General features: G+C 38.5%; 1 protein-coding gene across 1 annotated transcript in view; it reads right to left on the bottom strand.

Moving 5' to 3' along the window:
• LOC149155587 (uncharacterized) overlaps positions 1–14,116 on the bottom strand; it is a 210,696-nt gene that overhangs the window by 102,277 nt on the left and 94,303 nt on the right. Inside the window, exon 5 of the mRNA XM_089440763.1 lies at positions 3,621–3,695. Within this exon, the coding sequence (XP_089296889.1) occupies positions 3,621–3,695 (75 nt within the window). The remainder of the gene's footprint in view (positions 1–3,620; positions 3,696–14,116) is intronic.

Here is a 14,116-nt window from a genome sequence, read left to right as displayed (position 1 = left end):
AAGCTTAGTGTCAGCGGTTGTGTGGAGTTACGGCGACGGCGTAGGACGAGCTCTAGCGGCAGCTGGGACAGCGTCAGAGAGAATCGAGGGGGGTTGGTGGCAGTGTCGGAGATCGCGATGGTTGCTATGGTTGGACAAGGGAATGGGCACAACTCTGATAGGAACGCACAAGGGACATGGTTGCCACAACATGTTTGGGAATTTGGTCAGTGGAAATTGGTTCGGCGACTATGTTTTTGGGTGTGCCGACATGTTGCAGCAGCTGCGTGCAACCTTTTTCCTTGTTATATATATGTATATAGATATATGTATGTATATATATATATATATATGAGGAATTAAAAAGAATAATTAAAAAAGGGGTAAAAAACCAAAGAGTGTGTGTATATATATATATATCCTTTTTTTTCAATTCTTTTCTTTTTGTTTTCTTTTATAATTTTTTTTTAATAATTTTTTCCTTTTTTTAGTTCTCTTCTTCTTTTCAATTTTTTTTTTTAATTATATGGCCAACGGCCTAATGGCGAAATGGAGAAGCTTCAAACTCTTGTGTAGTGAAACGCTTCAATTGCACGACAACAAAGTTGACGTACAGTTGATGCCCAAAGGTTAGATCAGACTGGTTTTATGTAGTGATTGAGCAGCCAAAGGATCGAACAACTCTAGTACCAATGTTACAAACAAAGTCGGTAAACACTCTAATACAAATGTTACAAACAAAGTTCGTAAACGCTCTGATACTAATGCTATGAACAAAGTTCGTATATGCAGCATAATTCTCAGAAGATCTGGAATATAAAAGTATCCATCATAGGATAATAAATAAATATATGAATGTTTAAATACAGAAGAGATGTGAGACAATGATTGTTACAAATGAGGGCCCTCTTATATAGCCAAGAAGGTGCCTTTTCATGAACTGTCATGTCCCTAGAGACATGCTTCTTCAATAAATAATTACTATTTAATTAACAATTATTATCATTTTTAATTTATATTATTTATATACATTTTATTCATAACACACCTTGCCATTGGGAGGTCACAGGTTCAATTCTCCTCGACACCCTCGGTGTTAGGCCCAAATTAGTTTGGTTCAGGGGTGTGGTCCCTTCGAGTGGACCTACCTAGATTTTCGGTGCAAAGAAAAAAAGAAAATAGATCAAAAAAAAGGTCGATCCGACGACTAGAAGGCCCATGCCCTCCCTTTGCAACATGACACGGCCTTTCCTACAATTCACATTGTTATTCCTACAATCTACTATGAATTCCTGCTCTTGGCCTTTTCTTGCAATTGCACTGATTTCCTGCAATTCACTCTGCAACTGGAAATCTCAAGACGCTAAATTGGCAACTCATACAACCTCTCCTGGAAATATCGTACAACCTCTCTTAGCAATCTCAACCTCTCTTGTCTACAAAATAACTCTTGGAGAATTCCTCCAGATCTCGAAAATTGGAAGAATATTAATGAAAGAAAACTCCAAAAGTATTTACTACTGCAACTATTGTTGAAACCCTCATTGGTGTCAAAACCCACGCTATCACTGCGCCCTGTTCACTGCAATGAATTGATCTCCAAGACAGCCCATCGATTTCCTTTATAATCTCTCTCATTGAGAAATCAACAGCGAAGATCTAGATCTGAAATCATCTAATCGATGGCTAAATTCACTTAGACACTGTACTAGAAGTCTCTAGAGGAAAATCGACCATGTCTCAACTATTATTAATTAATTAATCTATTTCCCTAAGTTACACCTAGGAAAATAATTAAAATTGATTAATCAATTTAATTACGACATTTTCACTTTATAAAATAAACTGAGGATGGAACCTAAATATCTAGAGCATGCTTTCAGTCTAGCAAGGAAAGTTAAAGTAAAAATATGACCACTAGAAAAATGGTCACTAATAACTATAAAGAAAATCATGCTCCCTTTCCTAAACTAACAAGGTTGACTCCTTAGCAAATTGATGAAAGAAGAGAAAAGGGACTATGTTTCAACTGTGACAACAAGTAAAGGGCATAAATGTAGTGAGAATAAATTATTCTATATAGACTATGAAGATGAAGAAGATCCATGTCAGTTAATTTATTCATTAATACACAAGTTATAACTTATAACCAATCATGACTAAATAGAAAATGTACAACATGTTCATAATGTTATGAAGTTATATTATAACAACTTCTAAGACACTCTTGAAGCTCTCAAACAAGCCATCCTCAGTTCTAATTCGGTGTTGACACCCTTCCGTATCTTCTGCACCATGGCTCTCCACTCATTAGGGACTCCCATTTCCATTAGCATGTAGCATAACTCTTCTCCAGGATATGTGTCAAGAGCCTTTTTGAAGTCTACAAAGCATCACCATAATTCCTCACCTTTGTTGCTCCACTTTTTTGCTATCATACAACATCAGGACATGAATTCTTTAACAAACACATTGCAACAATACCCGTCCAAATGGTCATGGAAAGTTTCAGTCTAAAGCCAACTTGACCTTTGGCCTTGTTATCTCTCCTCTACAACCTACTCAGTTGTTGATTTTTCTCCATGTTATCCCACCAATGAATTGGATGAATATTAATTGATGATAATGGATTTGTAGTTCTCCACATGGTTGCAATGCCCCAGGTGAACAAAACAAGTAGCTTACACATTTCAACACCATACAATGGCCTCGACTGTCAAATTCATATGAAATGTTTATGGAGAATATCTTTATGAGTGCAATAACAGATTAAATTTATATATCTCTGTTTACCTTTATTTTTCTAGTGGATCTGTACAAAGAGAATAGCAGTGTGTGCATGTCTATTATAAATAGATCGACAGATTCTAGAGTTATCTCTTTTTGAAAAGCTTCTCCTAAAAAGGAATGAAATCTCAGAAATTTTCTAGTGCTGCTACGTATTTTATCCTGCTTTTCTTGGATGTGTCTTTCACATTTCACCATTAGTTTGTGTACATTCCTAAGAGAAGCTATAGTTAATTGTGATAGCCTTCCAAAAGCATGTTTGGGTGCACGATAAATAATGGTACAGTTTCAGTAGAAATCTGTAGACTTTATCATTCTTGGATAAACTGCAAGTGGTTGAATCAATACAGTTCTGCTTTCAATATGTTAAGAAATAACGTTTTTCTATTTGTTTGTTAACAGAAGCTGAATTCATTGATTGTCTGCATATTGAAACTTGCAGCAATTTGGCAGTTCGAAATCTGAATTTTATATGTTTCCAAGCAACCTAGACTAACGTCAAATAAATACAAAGACATCAACATTAGACTATGTACTATTGTTAATATCCATGTCACTTCTCTGTTAGATTCACAGATATGGGAGTCAAAATCACTGAATAATTACAGTTGGTCATTTAAGCAAAGAATTAAATATCAGCAATATGTTTATGAATAAGGTTACAACTTTTGATTTCAAAACCATATCTTCGCAGAAGAGTTGCTAAAATAACAGCAGACGAAAAGTAAAAAGGTATAATTTTATTACTGGTCTAGCACAAACTGTGTTCCAGAAAAAACACGGGGTAAATATCAATGACTAAATGAATCAAAATTTCAAAACTATATGATGTAGCAGGAACAAGGGAACCACACCTTTTGAGAATTCTCTATAAGAAAGTTCTTTGCTTCTTTTAGTTTAGGTAGATATGTCTCCTTTAAGCTTTGTAGCTGCAAAAAACCTCCCATTCCATCAGAGACATGCCTCGGACTTAATTTATCTCACACACACACAGCCACCCACATACAGAAACATGCGCGTCAACAAAAGAAAATGTGGAACAATACTTTCAGATTTAAAAAAAGCTTATGAGAAAGACATTAGGGAACATCATCAACAGAGCATACTTCCTATAGTGTCCCACAAATACGTAAACAAGAATACCCATAAAAAGACATGTTGACCTAGAAGTAACTCTTGGCTATATATTGTGGCCATTCCCCGCAGTCTGTCATCTAATACTATGTTCTCAAGTTATACAGAATGCCCCCAAATTTCATAAGCTTTACAGAAGATAGAATGGTCTCTATACAGGCATGCCTAGGAAATAGATGGCTTCATCACAACTATTTAAACAATGGAACAGCTTCATATTTAACATGAATACAGATCTAAAACATCAAAACCTTTAACTGTGGTCAGCTAGGAAATGTTTGATCGGATAAAAACCTCATTGTTGTAGTGATCAGTTGCATTGCATCACTCTTCTGATTTCATTTTAACATCTCGCTGGAAACAACTTATGTTTGAGTTCAGTAACAAAAAATATAAAAAACACCATCTATTGTTTATAATTCAATACATGTTCACAAGTCCAGATTGTTGATGTACTTACGTTAATTTTAGGCAACAATGGTATGTTCTATGCAATGTTCCACCAAGTTTTTGGGACGAGGAGGCGAGGGAGCGGATAACATCTCACTGGAAACAACTTATGTTTGAGTTCAATAACAAAAAATATAAAAAACACCATCTATTGTTTATAATTCAATACATGTTCACAAGTCCAGATTGTTGAAGTACTTATGTTAATTTTAGGCAACAATGGTATGTTCTATGCAATGTTCCACCAATTTTCTGGGACAAGGAGGCGAGGGAGTGGATATACACAGGAGCAGCCTATGCAAAAGCTTCCAACCAATTTTTAGGAAACGTGGGGGGGCATTGGGGCCTTAAAAACTAATAAATATAAAATATAAATCGATAAATCATATAACTGAAACAAATTTAAAACGAAAAGCATGATCATTGATATCATTATCATATAAATTATAATCATACATCATACATGCAAGTTTGTAACTGTGCAGTGTAACTACTAGTCTAGTAACTTACTAACAATGCACAATGAAAATAAATTATAAGATTTTAAATGTTTAAACTTTAAACCATATTGGTGTTCCCAACTATGAACATTGAATACTGAATATTGAAATAAAATTATAAGTTTGATACATCAAGAGTCAAAAATTTTAATTTTATAGAGTCAAAATAACATAAGAACATATCAAAAGATAAATGAGCATAATCGCTCAAGGTTATCCATTCAACGAAGGAGTAGACAGAAGGCTCCTTTGCGATGGCGACATCATTCCGTTCAATAAAGGAGCAGATAGAAGGTTGCTTGGCGATGGCGGCAGTGTTTAGTTCAACGAAGGAGCAAACAAAAAATGAAACGTGAAATGAACATAATGTAAACCCTTCCTAGTCGGTCAACAAATATTAAAAATTACGATTTTTTTGTTTCATAAAAAAAAATTGCGAATTTTCTAGGTACTCAAGACCCCTTTTGCCTAGGAAATGACCCCTTTCAAGTTTCCTTGTGTACTGTGTTTTTTGGGAGCGTGGGGAAACGACCCCCTCTCGTCCCCAAGTCCCCGGAGCATGAGGGAGCTAGGAAACTAGACCCCAAGGTGGGGGGACGAGACCCCGTGGAACACTAGTTCTATGCTTTGGAGCAATTTTACTTCAATTTCTTTATGAGCCCAACATTAGTTTCAGTTTATAAACATGTAAGTAAAATGCTGATAGAACATAAACATAAACAGTACAAGAAAAGCCAAGACAAGAGGACACAAGATGTGGCACCAGCCAGGGACCAAACCCCAATGTGGGGAAACCCTTGATCAAATCCTCTTTTAGTCTTCAATAGTTCAGTAGAGAGATAGTACAATTTACAAATTCTGATAATTTATAATAGCAACAAAAGAGCACTAATCAGAAAAGTCAACGCTGGTCAACAGGGTAGAGCACTAAACAGTTGAATTCTGCCCAGTTAAGGTTTGGTCAAACAGTCAACCTGCGCTCAGCCCTAACCACAGTCAACATTAATCAAAGCTCTTTGATCTTCGTGCCCAGAGTTGTGGCTTGCTTAGAGAGAGATTCCTCACCCAAACCGAAGTCAAAACAAGTCAATGCATCAAGCCAACGCAGTCAAACAGCCTACCAGCAACTCGGTCAATGCAGAAAACAGAAACCCTAGTTCACACGTGTGGAGAGAGAGAAGACAGCCTCGGATAGTGTGCCCAATCACAAGAGGAGAGAGAGATATGTGTGATGAGGTCCCCTTTTTATATGCAACTTTGAGGATGAATTGGGGACTTGTGTCCCTGTTTTGCTTGTTGGCTGACCTTGACAATTTGTCTATAATATAAATAAATTCAATTCTTCATTTGTACATGTCAGAATCGGATGATCTTTAGACCAATCCTACACCTCTCCGAGAGAGTAATCTAATAAAAAAATCAGTTCTCATATATAAGATAACCCATGTGGAGTTTGGCCCTAGTTGCCAATTTTAACAATCCCTCTCAACTAGGGAGAACTACACCTGCTAATCCATCTGCCAATATGTACCATCTCTGCCATCCATGCATTGCTTTACACTGCTCTGCTGAACTATGAAGAAGAAGAAGTGATTGACAATGTATCATACCATTCTCTACTAACCCAAAGTCAGTCCCAATCAAAAAAGTGTCTCATACCACTCTTATTGACCTGAAGTTAGTCCCAATCAAAAGAGAGTGTCTCATACCACTCTTAATGACCCGAGGTCAGTTCCCATTGATCCCAGATCAATATCAGACATCCTAGCATAGGGAGTATGATAGTACACGATGCATCCATCGGTAGTATTATGGTCCCTATCCTCATTTCCCTACTCATTGGCCAGATGAGAGGTACTTCTCATGAGTCCTAGACTGCATGGGTAGGATGTCTCGGAAGGAGAAGGATGAACGACTCGTCTTGGTCAAATGTTGTCAAGGGATATCACAGGGGAAGGATGAACCACTCACCTTGTACACAACAAACCACTAGGGGAAGGTTGAACCACTAACCCTATGGTTGCTCACCGCTCCAAGAAATACCCCAAGCCCCCTGGAGCTCCCAGATCTCAATGTCCATCTCATACAAGACCCTCATAAGAGGGTCTCTCCACGAGTCCAAGTCATTCTCGGAAAGCCAAAAATTTGACCTTCCCCAGGGGCTTTGTCAGAATATTGACAACCTGTTCATCAATCCAATGTGATGGAGCCTTATTGCTCCTCGTTGTACCATATCCCGGATAAAGTGGTACGTGATATCTATATGCTTCGAGAGAACATGAAACACAGGATTCTCTGATAATCGGACCAAATCATAGTGGTATCCAGCACATGTCCAAACAACTCACTGAAGAGCTTCCTCAACCAGACAGCTTCACAAGAGGCCATACTAACAACTATGTATTCGGCCTCGGTGATGCTCAAGGCAACCGATTTCTGCTTCCTCCTCACCTAGGATATCGAAGCAGAACCCAAAGAAAAACAACACCCAGAAATGCTCTTGCGATCCACCACACTGCCAGCCCAATTAGCATTAGAATTGTGAAAACTCTATCACTGTAGCAACTGATTTACTTTTCCTACTTATTCCACAATAAGTTATTTATGAAATTACTTCAATAAACATTAAAATAAATATTGCTGCAGATATCACACCGTAATACATAAACAAACATATGCACAAGAATCAACACATTGACACAGATATTTTGGACAACGGTCCCCGGAAAAACCCAATGTGGGAAAACCGGTGCAACAAGGGAGGATTTTATTATTCAGCAATTCTTCTGTACAAGAGGGTGCCAAACTGGCTTACACACACAGAGAAAAATTCTCCAACACTTCTCCCAATCTCAGCATCAGCCTAGTTGACCTCTGCGTGGCTCTCGGACCCTCTGCGTCAGCCTCTGCTTGCTTGTGTTAGCGCTGGGCCTCTCTGTGTTAGCCCTGGGCCTCTTTGCGTCACCCACGCAGGCCCAGTTAGTGACTGCGCAGTCTCCCGTTGCCTCTGCGTCTGCCTGAAATGCCCTGCGTCTGCCTCTCCTGCCTCGGCGCTGATCTCCAGTGGCTAATCCTGTCTCTTTGTTCCGTACTTGCTGCTCCTGATTGCTCACCAGACCACTGGTTCAATTTCTCAGCTAACCCCGCTCCAGAAATTGCACTGACTGGTCTCCCTCAGTGTATTCTCCAAGTGACCCTCAAGCCTCCTCTTATACTTTTCTCGTTGACAAATCAACGGCCGAGATTAAGTCCCTAATCAACAACTAAGATTAGATCTGGCTTGATCCATGACTTTTGGACCATTCTAACACAGTTTTATATTAATTCACATTAATATTTTATTTTCCCTAAGTTTAGACTTAGGGGCTCCATTAAAAATATTAATTATTTTAATATCTCCCAAACTGTTTAGAATCTACCCAAACCCTTTCTAGGTATTGGAGATCTCATGTGCCTTAGCCTCTCCACCAATTTTCGTAGCTAGAGCACATCCGATGCTACTCCAAATAAACAAGAATAACCATGTAGCCTTGTTGACCACTACTGGTCAACTACCCATGCAGTACACCCCCCTTTTCTTTGCAAGAAAGGAGCAGCACCTGATCGATGTGTCCGTGCCATCCTGCCATCATCAGCAACTTGATCATTTTTTGATTGTAAACCCAGTCTGCATGTATGAATTGTAAATAATCTAAGCAGATCAGAGTCATGTATGTAAAATTGCCTAGGTGGATCTAACTTTCTATGATAATCTATGTCCCGGAAGGTTTTTCGTCTCACCGATCCATGGATCGGCAGAGTTTTCCTTCAAACCTGACCCCAAAGCCGGGATGCATTTTGTCATTAGAACTTTAGGAGAATCCTAGTGTGTTAATCTGCTAGATTATAGTTGTGTCGCAGAACTGGGTGATTGATGAGGGTCTGTGTTAAGCGGGCTTGTCCCCTTAAGATGTAAATTGTAAAAAAGTCATCATGAAATGTGTCTTGAGGGTTGAAAATGTTTTAAATCCCCTCGCGAGTCCTAAGTCCTAGGTCCTAGGTGATGTTTCCAAAGGCTTAGTTCGATGATCCATTAAAAAAAAACGAAATAAAATAAATAAAAACTAAGAAATTTAAAAATTTAAAAAAATAAAATAAAATAATAAAAAATTTAAAAATTTAAAAATTTAAAAAATAAAATAAAATAATAAATAATAAAAAAATTTAAAAATTTAAAAAAAAAATAATGAAAAATTTAAAAAATTTAAAAATTTAAAAAATAATAATAAAATAATAAATAATAAAAAAATTTAAAAATTTAAAAAAAAATGAAATAAATAAAAAATAATTAAAAAAAAATTTAAAAATTTAAAAAATAATAAAAAAAATTTAAAAATGAAATAAATAAAAAATAATAAAAAAAAAAATTTAAAAATTTAAAAAATAATAATAAAATAATAAATAATAAGAAATTTTAAAAATTTTAAAAATAATAATAATAAATTAGTTGAATAAATCGACGGATGAGATCAAGAGATGTCTTGATCTTCATCAACGGTCGAGATCATTTCTACATGGATCATTCGAACTAGCCGTTGGGATCATTTCCTTTATATAGGGTCTTAGCTGGTCATTTCAGATTCATTCGATCTGTGAGTCAGATACTGAAGAAGCTCTCTTGTAAATCTGTTTCTGGTTAATAAAGGAAGACTTTGGGGTCCATATCTTGCTGGTGTTACTCTCTTGGAATGCTATGAGATCATTTCATTTTCTGCATATGTTATTTTCAGCCATTAATAATAGCTTTTCGTAGAGTTTTATGAGCACAGGTATCTTGTTCACTTGCTGGGGTTTGGGTGCTGTTAGGGTTTCTGAAGTAATGGCAGGTATCTCCATTATTGTTTGAGATCTAGCAGCATTTTTGCCCTCTTTGTTGACGGTTGTTTTGAGCTGTGCAGAAAACATTTTCTGAAGGAAATTTGTGGGCGTTCGGGGAAGTTCTCGGCTGAACCAGCCAACTCCCGCAAGCATTTTTTTTGCTGAGCCCAATTGAACTTGATCCTGGGTCTATCATTTGGTTTATTTTTCTAAGTTTGCATGAGAGATTTTTTGAAGTTCTTCACAGTGACGATCTGAAATTTCTGTTCTTTAAAATGTTTTCCGTGCTTATTGCTGAATCTGGCTGTTAAGGGGCCAAATCTGTAAATTAATTAGCTGATCTAGGGTTTTAATTTTTTCTTTATGCAGTTTTTTATTAGGGTTTAGGGTTTTTTTTTTTGGGTTTCATTTTAGCACATTCATCTTTTCGAAGTTTTTTTTTAATCGCTGGATATCGTTTTGGTCGTGATTTAGCTGATGATAGATGGTTGCTGTCCATGGTCCATGTTCCTATATCATTTAACAAGTAATCATTTCTACATCAATCTCTTAAGGCACTGGTCTGCTCAATTAATTAAATCTTTTTAGTGCTTATCTTAATCGTGTCTCGTGTCTCCCAACCAACTGGTCGACAGTTGGCCTCATCATCTCACAGGGACTACCCCCTTAGCCGCGGGAGACAGGCTTAAACGGAGGGATCGGGGATCAGAGTGACAGCCCCCGGTCTGAGCGTTGTCGTGTCAATCCGCGCGACAACAAGCCTCACATTTCCAGCAGTGTATCTCAATCCATGAGTGATTGTGCCAGGAAGATATCTCAGAAGATTCTTGGCACCAATCCAATGTATATGATGAGGCTCAACCATGTATTGGCTCAATGTGTTAACTGCAAAACATATGTCCGGAAGGGAGTTCACGAAGAACATCAATGCTCCTATGAGTTGACAATACTCAGAAGCATTTCCCAATTCAGGTCCAACAACATTACCACATAACCTCTTAAAGTTAAGTTCCATCGGAATAGTCACAGGCTTGTAGTCCACCATCCCAAATCTTTCCAATATCTTCACAACATATTTTCCTTGAGAGAGGAAAATTTCACCTGGCTTTTGCCAAACCTCCAACCCTAGGAAATAGTGCATCGGTCCTAGGTCCTTCATCTCAAATTCAGAAGCCAACTCCCTCTTACATTTGTGAATGAGAGGGTATACACCTGTCAGAAAGAGGTCGTCCACATAAAGTACCAGAATGAGAAGTTTATCATTTTTAGCCTTAAAGTAAAGGTTTGGATCGACTTCACTTCTAGTGAATCCCAGCTTCATCAGATAGTTATCGATCCTCTCATACCAAGCCCAGGGTGCTTGCTTCAATCCATAGAGAGCTTTCTTGAACCTACATACATGAGATTCCCGATCATGAACTTCAAACCCCTCGGGTTGTTCCACATAGACTTCCTCTTTGATTTAACCATGCAAGAAGGCAGTCTTGACATCCTTCTGATGTAGGTTCCATCCTTGCGAGGTAGCAAGGGCTATGATCGAGCGGATGGTGGTGTATCGAGAAACAACTGCAAATATCTCACCGTAATCTACACCTTCCTTTTGAGAGAAGCCTCGAGCAACAAAGGGAGCCTTGAAATTTTCTGCATTTCCATGAGCTCCATGCTTGATTTTGTAGAGCCACTTAGAAGTGCAACCGATTTGTCCTGGGGTCTAGGGACCACATCCCAGACATCATTCTTCATAATTGACTCATATTCTTCATTCATAGCACCCTTCCATACTTGTTGCTTCACGGCTTCTTCGAATGATGAAGGCTCAATTTGAATGATAGTGCTCATGGCGGTCAAATATCCTTGGTACTTGTATGGCTTCTTGCTTTCACGGAAATTACCCCTTGGTGCAATATCCCTCTCAGCATCTTCGAGAGTCTCCCTGAGCCATGAAGGTCTCCTCTTGGAGGAGGAAGGCTCATGAGGGAGTGGATCAATAGGATCCATAGGTTCATCAACATCAGGCATCATTCGTCATCTTCTTCACCCTAATTTCCTGTGTCAGCTTCTTTGTCCTTCCCTAGGATAGGAAGGTTGTTGAACTTCCTGAGGGCCATATCTTCATCGAAGGTGACATCATGACTTATCTCAATTTCCTTTTGACTAGCCACATAAATTCTATATCCCTTAGAATTTTCATTATAGCCCACAAAGATTCCTTTCTTCCCAAATGCACCCAATTTGCTTCTTTTCTCTTTCGACACATGAAAATATAGGGAGCTTCCAAAAATTCGAAAATGAGAGACATCGGGTTTCTTACCAATGAACATTTCTTTGAGAGTCTTGGAGTCCAATGCTTGATGAGGGCATCGGTTTTGAACATACACGGTGATATTTGCAGCTTCACCCCATAGAAACTTCAGAAGGCCTTGATCATGAAGCATGGCATGGACAGCTTCTACAATAGAGTGACTCTTCCTTTCAACCACACCATTCTGCATGCGAGTGTTGGCGTTGTAGTCTCCCTCTTAATGTCACCTTCTCTGCAATAATCTTGGAATTCATTGGATTCATACTCGGTCCCATTATCAATCCTCAATATCTTGATTTACTTCTCAGATTGGTTTTCGATCAAGGCTTTGAAATGTCGGAACTAGGTGAACATTTCATCCTTCTTCAAGAAGTAGATCCAGGTCTTTTGAAAATAATCATCCACAAAGGTGAGATTATATAAGTATCCTCCCAAGGAGTTTACTAGCATCATACCAGATATGTCAGAGTGGATCATATGTCGGAGTGGATCAATTGCAATATGTCTGTGGTCTTGCTATTACCATAGGGGAATGCGTCCCCTTGTAAGTTTTCCTTCGGCACATCCCGGACATACACTTTCATTTTCTACTTTGAACTCAGGCATACCTGTCACTATCCTTGGGGTTTTTCTCATCAAGACCAGCAGTCTCGGGCTCAGATCATCGTGTAGGAAACTCAATGGCTTGGGCACGGTAAAGACGAGTGCACAGGCATCCAAGAACAAACATGAAAAGAGATCACAAAATAGAAATGGCACCCACTACGTGGACAATGATTGCAACAATGATGATACATGTTGTTGGATGGATCGAAGATCCTTTAACAACATCGATGAGAGGTCTATAGTGTGCATAAAATGAAACTCGGCGGAAGAAAGGCTAAAAGCTCTGCAAATTCGCTTATGGGAAAAGAGAAGGGTTGCAGACAATGGTTTTTCTTCCTTTGGGACAATCTACGAATATGCACCATGGACATGCAGTGGTTAGGAGTTGCATGCAAAGCAAAAGGACAGATCCAGCAACAAAGGGCACAATGCAATGGAACGAGAAAAGGCCGAGACGAGCACGTTCCCATACAACTTGGGGCTTCGAAACCAATCATCAAATGCAAAGCAAACCAACACGAGTTTAAACACGGGACAAAAGTCCAGAGGCGACAACAAAGGGGCAGACCCAAATCCAGAGGATTTGTATCAGATTTTTATCAAAACTATCTCTGGGAAATCAATAATGTTATGGGTCCGAAGTATGGATCAAGTGACAGATCTGAAGCAAAATGCCCAAAATATCACAAGTATTTCTGCTTCATTACAAAGTTTGATTTTTTCCAGGAAAGTGTTGCAGGAAGAGATCCCTTTGAAAGACTATGGTATTCAAAGGAACTCTACCATTATCCAGAATCTACGGCTAAAAGGAGGTGCCCCAGGAGCAAGCACATATGCTAGATCAGCACCGACAGACAAGGGTATTTGACAATTCCAGGTCCATACAAAGTAGAAAAGATGGAACAAGCTCCAGATTTGTCCATAGAATTACTAGAAGTGCGTGCTCTCTTCAATACTTTACAAGAAAAAGCTATCATTTGTCAATTTAATTGTTTCTGGCCCAAATCTGAAGAACTAAGTGAGTGGATCTATCTCAACTGGACCAGAGACTATGATATTTATCTGTGTGAAAAAGGATTTTTTGTGGTTGAGTTTGATACTCAAAAAGATTACAATCATGTCATAAATGACGAAACATGGTTCTAGGGAAGGGCGGGGCTCTTCGTAACCCCATGGTTCCCTGGTTTTGATGCAAACTCAATGGTGGTCTCAAAAATGCCAGTTTGGGTAAGGCTATATAACCTCCACCTACCTTTTTGGCACCATCTGGTCCTAGAAGGGATTGGAAATTCTTTGGGAAGGTTCCTAAAGTTGGATCGAGAAAGAATGGACAAAGGGATATTAACTTTTGCCCATATTTGTGTGGAGATAGACTTTAGCAAAGGCCTTCCGGAATGTATCCATTTGACACAAAGATTTCAAGTGGACACAGTGGTTAAATTTTGAAAACACTGCCTTTAGATGCAGGGTTTGCCACCAAACAGGGAGTTGAGCGATCTCA

Source organism: Pinus tabuliformis, chromosome 9, assembly GCF_031772625.1.
Source record: "Pinus tabuliformis cultivar Carrire ecotype Pingquan chromosome 9, CPIR1, whole genome shotgun sequence".
NCBI lineage: Eukaryota > Viridiplantae > Streptophyta > Pinopsida > Pinales > Pinaceae > Pinus > Pinus tabuliformis.
Note: the sequence above shows the minus strand (reverse complement) of the source record. Positions and strands in the feature narration are given on the sequence as shown.